At 48.4% G+C, this 6935-nt stretch overlaps 1 protein-coding gene across 2 annotated transcripts in view; it reads left to right on the forward strand.

The window, feature by feature from the left end:
• Window positions 1–5520, forward strand: part of POLDIP3 (DNA polymerase delta interacting protein 3) — a 33210-nt gene extending 27690 nt beyond the window's left edge. Inside the window, exons 8-9 of one of the 2 annotated variants that reach the window (XM_003783139.2) lie at window positions 1695–1761; window positions 3251–5520. In XM_003783139.2, the coding sequence (XP_003783187.1) occupies window positions 1695–1761; window positions 3251–3428 (245 nt within the window). In that variant the 3' untranslated portion in view covers window positions 3429–5520. The remainder of the gene's footprint in view (window positions 1–1694; window positions 1762–3250) is intronic. The other variant, XM_003783140.2, reaches the window with a different exon arrangement.
• The last annotated feature ends 1415 nt before the right edge of the window (window positions 5521–6935 follow it).

Below are 6935 nucleotides of genomic sequence, written 5' to 3' on the forward strand. Positions count from 1 at the left end.
TGGCTGGCGCCTTAGCCGGTTGAGCCATAGGCGCCGAGCCTTCTTTTCTGTTCTTGTTTTTTTTTGGAGACAGAGCCTCCAGCTGTCCCCCTGAGTAGAGTGCTGTGGCATCACAGCTCACAGCAACCTCCAACTCCTGGGCTCAAGCGCGTCTCCTGCCTCAGCCTCCCAAGTAGCTGGGACCACAGGTGCCTGCCACAACGCCTGGCTATTTTTTGGTTGCAGCCGTCGTCGTCATTTGGCGGGCCTGGGCTGGATTTGAACCCACCACCTTAGGTGTATGTGGCTGGTGCCTTAGCTACTTGAGCCACAGGCACCGAGCCAGTTTTTCTATTTTCAGTAGAGACACGCTCTTGCCCTTGCTCAGGCTGTCTCGAACTCCTGATCCTCCTGCCTCAGCCTCCTAGTATGCTAGGATTACAGGTGTGAGCCACCATGCCTGTCTTCAGTCTCCCTCTTTATCTCTAGTAATATTTTTTGTTTTAAAGTCTATTTTGTCTTCTATTAGTATAGCTACTCCACATTGCTTAGGGTTGCTATTTGGGTGGTATTTCTTTTTCTTCCCTTTTACTGTCAACCTTTTAATATCTTTGTAAAGTATATCTCCTGTAGGTAGCATATAGTTGGACCTTTGTTTTTAATCTGGCTTGACAGTTTCCGCTTTGATTAGATTAATTGATCTGTTCATATTTGTGTTAGCGTTACAGCCAGACGGTGTGCAGTCCTGGCAGTTAGTTATTTCCTCCACAGACAAACTAGAAGGCTATAGATTTTTTTTTGTGTGTGTTTTTTTTTTTTTAAGCTAATGTCTCACTCTGTTATCTGGGCTAGAGCACACACTAGCTCACAGCGACCTCAAATTCCTGGGGTCAAGCGATCCTCTTGCTTCAGCCTCCGGAGTAGCTAGGACTGTAGGCACCTGCTATAATGTCCAGATAATTTTTCTATTTTTAATAGAGACAGATTCTTGCTTTTGCTCAGGCTGGTCTTGAACTTCAGGAATCAAGGAATCCTCCTGCCTCAGCCTCCCAGAGTGCTAGGATTATAGGCATGAACCACCACGCCCAGCCTGTAGATATACTTTTGAATCCTCTTTTCACTTAATTTGGTACAGTGGTACACACCTGTAGTCCCAGCTGTTTGGGAGGATCTCTTGAGCCCAGGAGTTTAAGGCTAGCCTGGGAAAGAGAGAGAGAAAGACCCTATCTCTTGAAAAAGCAACAAATCAGGCAGCGCCTGTGACTCACTGGGTAGGGCACCAGCCTCATATACTGAGGGTGGCAGGTTTGAACCTGGCCCCAGCCAAACTGCAACAAAAAAATAGCCTGGCATTGTGGCAGGTGCCTGTAGTCCCAGCTACTTGGGAGGCTGAGGCAAGAGAATTGCCTAGGTCCAGGAGCTGGAGGTTGCTGTGAGCTGTGACACTGCAGCACTCTACCGAGGGCAATAAAGTGAGACTCTGTCTGTAAATAAAGAAAAAGCAGAAAATCCAAAAAACATGTGCATATCTTTTTCACTTAATTTGATAGCATAACCATTTTCCCTTACTACTTGCTTAACAAGTTTGGGTGGTGTCACACTGAGTAGTTTGTTGTCACCTGCAGAGTCAGAGCTGCCTGTAGTATATGCTTTGACCCTTGGTGGTAGAGGAACTGAGGTCTAATGACAAGCCTTTCCTTTCTTTGGTTTTTCAGGGCAACCGATGAAGTGCAACCTTCACATGAATGGGAACGTTATCACCTCAGACCAGCCCATCCTGCTGTAAGTTCCAGAGGCGGGCCCTGGGACTGGGATGGTGCCAAGCTTCTGCTCATGTACTCTGCACAGGCATGTCTTTATACCGAGGCACAAACACCTGCATTACAACTCCCTTCCATCCCCATTCTGGTTCTTCTGTTCTTATGGCACCTGGACATCCAGAGTGCATGAATGTAACCAAATTTCTTTGTTTTGCCAATTTCCCAGAGGTTGGCCCACGGTGGGCTAGCATTATGACCACTGAGAATTTGGAAACACCTGCAAGGAAAGTGGAGCACAGGCTCCTCTGTGCTCTTTGCATAGTTGTGTAAGAGAGCAGAGGACCTCCTGGGATTGACTCTGATGGGGACAGTACCAGGTGCTACCCCTCGTTTTGCATTCCAGTGGGTTTTTCTTTTTTTTAAGTTTTTGTTTTTAGAGACAGTCTGTGTTGCCCAGGCTGGTTTTGAACTCCTGGGCTCAAGTGTTCCTTCTGCCTCAGCTGGGTCTAGAAGCTCGTGACATGATACTTATCTCCCTACACCTTGTTTTGTCAGGTATACATGCCCTGGGACTGAGGACTTTTCTGGAGCCTGAGATATATAAAGTGTGGAGACTGGCAGGGTGTCATTTTCTAGATAAGGAGGAGGTTAGACTTGCCAGGGTGGGTGGGGTAATGCGAGGCAGGCCAGGAATAGACTTTGAGATTGAGCAAGACTAGGATTTGAACCCTGTGTGATTATGTGATTTGGATGAGTTTCTGTTTTTGTTTTTGTTTTTTGTTTCTGTTTTTTTGCCGGGGACGGGTTTTGAACCTGCTATCTCCGGTGTATGGGACTAGGGCCCTACTCCTTTGAGCCACAGGCGCCGCCCGAGTTTTTCTTTCTCTTTTCTTTTTTTTTGAGATAAGAGTCCCAAGCTGTCGCCCTGGGTAGAGTGCCATGGCATCATAGCTTACAGCAACCTCAAACTCTGGGGCTTAAGTGATTCTCTTGCCTCCACCTCTCAAGTAGCTGGGCCTATAGGCACCCTCTACAACGCGTGGCTATTTTTTGGTTGTAGTTGTTGCTGTTTAGCAGGCCTGGTTGGATTTGAACCCACCAGCTCCGGTGTATGGGGCTGGCACCCTAGCTGCTGAGCTACGGGCACCAAGCCTGGATGAGTTTCTTAAAATTTGTTCCAGAAGTAAGTTGTACTCGCAAAATGTTTCTTAGGGTTTTGTGACCTAGTAAGTTTGGGAACTTGGGCTTCTCAGATTCTGTAATATACTAATGTGTTACCATCTGGGAGCAACATGTGATGTTTCCTCAGAACTGCATAGGCCGCATCTCAGTTTTCTTGTCAGTAACTAAGAGAAATGATCAGTTTGTTAACAAGATAGAATGAGATAATGAAGTACAGAAAACACTGTGCTCAGTTCCCAGCTCATAACAGATACTCAGTAAAAGTGTGGGTCCTCTCCCCATCAAAGGAAAAACCGACAAGGACTTTGACTCTTTTCTGCTCTCCACAGGCGGTTGAGTGACAGCCCCTCAGTGAGAAAAGAGAGTGAGCTGCCTCGCAGGGTGAATTCTGCCTCTTCAGCCAATCCTCCTGCGGAAGTGGACCCTGACACCATCCTGAAGGCACTCTTCAAGTCCTCAGGGGCCTCTGTGACCACACAGCCCACAGAATTCAAAATCAAACTTTGAGCAGAGGAGTGAGGCAGCCAAAAGTGGGGGTAGAGGAAGGTGGCTCTGTTTTCTAAGGCAAAGCTTGTGACCAAGACGCCATCGGACTGGAAACCCCTGAATATGGAGAGGTTGCCGGAAGTAGGGAGCGTCCTCGCTGGACGGGACCTGCCTTTGTGCCGTTCTGTCCTGTGCTTTTCTGTACGTAAACATTTCCTGTAGTGTGCATTTTTTCTTCTCTGCCTCATCACCAAAGTAGGCTTGTGTTTCTCAGCGTATGCCTCCCCCAGCCTTAGCCCCAAGCTCATTTCTTACCTGGAAATGGTACACTAAATTTTCTGGGTGGCTTTCTTGTAGCCCTGTGGGATGCAGGGCAGGTGCTGTTTGAAGGACACTGCTTTTTCCAGGGACTAAGGGGTTGCCTTTCTTTTCTGTTTTTTTAAGCTTTTCAAACAAAGAAGGGAATGGAAACCTCTGTCATCCTAATGGAGCCAGGTCCACTAAGAGCTGTGCTGCTCACCTTCCTGGACCCTTAGTGCAGGTGGCATAGGTGGGAATCAGGTCACTGGCCTCTTTTCTTCCCACCACTGGCTCCAGGCCTGGCTAGGGGGCAAGGGCGGGGTGAGGCCAGTGCCCTGCTAGTGAGAGCGCACCCCAGCGCTGGCTTAGAGAGCCTGTGCAACTTCACACAGCCCAGAGCAAATTCTTAAGTGTTCTATTTCCTTTTTCCTTCCCTTGTGATGAATGCCTCACACCAGTTTTCTTGGCCTCTGGAGGTTGCTGCTGGGAGTGGCTTGCATTGTTAGGTCTCCCGACTCCCACCTAGCATAGCACTCATCACACCCTGGTTTGGGTACCGATGCCAGCTCCCATGCAGTTGGGCCTCACAAAGGCTCTGCTTCCCATTCTGCAGCACTAGGTTTGGGGGATTATGTGAGTGGGAGGTGTGGGCTTGCTCCTGGCTCTACCTTTCTGGCCTCAATAGTCTACAGGTCAGTAGTCAGGCTTGGCAGGAGACATATATCCAGCTGCCACCAAGGGGCACTGTCCCCATATTTGTGAGTGTCCTGTCTGTCCATGTAGAGGGGTATTTTCCTGCCTTGGCAGTGGGGAAGGTGGGGGGATGGGAGAGAGATCAAGGAACAAGGCAGTCCTCAGGGCACGCCGGGGACTGTTTCTCCAGCTTCGCAAAACTAAAACCCAGGAGCAGTCCTTGAATACCAGGGCAGCATTGCTCTGGGTGTCATTTGGCAGTCCCTTGCTGGTGGGACTGTAAGGGGAATCCAGGCAGGTGCAGCGCTGGAGCATTGGGGAGCAGTATTCTGGGAGCTCTATAGAGTCAGTAGCAAGTGCTCCCAAAGGCAGAAGCCTAGAAAGTAAAGGGAACCTGAGACACGAAGAGCTTCTCAAGACTTGATTGAGGCTGGTCTGGTGAAATACAGCCTAGAAATTCATGTTTCCAGATTTACATCTGTCAAGCCAAAAGGACCCGAGTTTGACCCTGGCTTCCTGGACCAAGGACGTCCAGGGAGGGGCTGATGGTGCACCGAGCTCTGGCTCTTTAAAGAAAGCCACAGTTTTCCTCTTAATCTGCTTCTGTAGGTACAAACTTCTTTCTCTTTAGCAGCTGGAAGACATTCCTTCTACATTTTACCGTTCCTGGCCCAAGAGAGCTCCCCGAAGGCAGTAGGGCCTGATTTCTCAGGTACTGGGAACAGTCAGATCACTACCCTGGACATGGCTTAGAGCAGGGCTGGTGAATATCCTGCCCATGTGACATCATCCTCCCCTCTTACTCCTAAGCAGACATGCTCTTGTTATCACCTAGTTTCATTGGGCCCAGCAGCAGCTCCCTGGCCGTCTGGAGCTCAATCTCTGGGTGGCCATATGGTACATTAAGGGGAGAGAGGGACTGTTTGCACCTCTGCTTGATAAGCTGTCATCTTGGGAAACAGGGAAGAGGAGGCGGTAGGCTAGTCCTGTGTCCTTCTCCACCTCCCACTCCTCTCCGCTACCTGTCTGTGTCTCTTGTTCAGGAGAGGAAGGGGCATTAAGGGATGGAGGGTGACTGTGTATTACTTATACATTTCTGAATAAACGTTTGTTATTCCTACCTTTGAGCTGTCATTTCTTCAACGATTGTGTAAAGTGACCTTAGTGAAACTTAGCACCAGCAAATGGGAATTTGCCTCCCTGCTTTACTGCTCACCAGCTGTGACCTTGGGCATTTTCTCCCAGGAGTTGCTGAACCTCAGTCTCTACAGCTGAGAGACTAATCACTAGTGTCTGTGAAAGCACCAGGCACAGGGATGAAGTTCCCCCCTGCACCTAAAGTGCTTCCCTGGGTATGAAGAATGGTCTTAGTAACACAGAGTTAGGGGCCTCTGGGAAGAAGGCAGTCAGACTATTTGCCTTTGCCTTTGTTTGAAGAAGTTACACACAAGGATGTAAATTACCTCTTAAATGCACTAGAAAAGATGAAATTATTTATGGTTAGTTTTCTTGTATTAGAAGTGGGTTGGGGGGGGAAAGTGGGTTGGAAGGACATCCTTATTTTCCACCAAGTACAACTCTGGACATTTGGTGTAAAACATAAAATTGCCAGGCATAGTGGCTCATGTCTATAATCCTAACACACTGGGAGGCCAAGGCAGGGGGATTGCTTGAGCTCAGGAGTTTGAGACAAGACTGAGCAAGAGTGAGAGCCCCATCTCTACAACTAGTCTGGTGTGGTGGTGGGTGCCGGTAGTTCCAGCTTGTAAGGGGGCAAGATAAGGACCACTGGCTCAAATTAGAAGTTCAAAAAGGAGTCTTTTATTAACTATGGGGCTGTCTCAGCAAAGTATAAAGCAAACTGAGAGAGCATTGAGGGGTCTGAAGTTAGGGTTGTTAGAGTCTGAAAGTTGGCAGAGGTACAAACAGGTAGGCTGAAAGTTAGCAAAAGCATAGTTACCATTCAATTAAAAAAAAAAGCAAAAGAAGCAAAAAGCAGGGCGGTGCCTGTGGCTTAGTGAGTATGGTGCTGGCCCCATATACCGAGGGTGTCGGGTTCAAACCTGGCCCCAGTTGAACTGCAACCAAAAAATGGCTGGGTGTTGTGGTGGGTGCCTGTGCTCTCAGCTTCTTGGGAGGCTGAGGCAAGAGATTCGCTTGAGCCCAGGAGTTGGAGGTTGCTGTGAGCTGTGTGATGCCAACGGTACTCTACCAAGGGCTACAAAGTGAGATTCTATCTCTACCCCAAAAAAAGAAGCAAAAAGCAAGCTCAGGGTTACGATGACCCCTTTTATAGAAGTGAACCCTGTAATTTAGCGGATTAGATAGGTAAGGTAAAGGTCACATAAAGCAGATCTGGCAATTAGCAAATAAGTAAATCAATTTGTTCTGGCCAGATCAAAGACCCATCTAAGAGTAATGGTACTTGGCATCATTTCATTTACCTCTTTTTCCCCTTCCTCCTACCTTGGGGTGGGTGGGGAGGTGGTGTGAGGCTGTCATAAGGCCAGGGCATCCATCTTATGGGGGTGATGA

The sequence above is a fragment of the Otolemur garnettii genome, unplaced genomic scaffold, assembly GCF_000181295.1.
Source record: "Otolemur garnettii isolate 467f Iridium unplaced genomic scaffold, OtoGar3 scaffold00007, whole genome shotgun sequence".
Classification (NCBI taxonomy): Eukaryota; Metazoa; Chordata; class Mammalia; order Primates; family Galagidae; genus Otolemur; species Otolemur garnettii.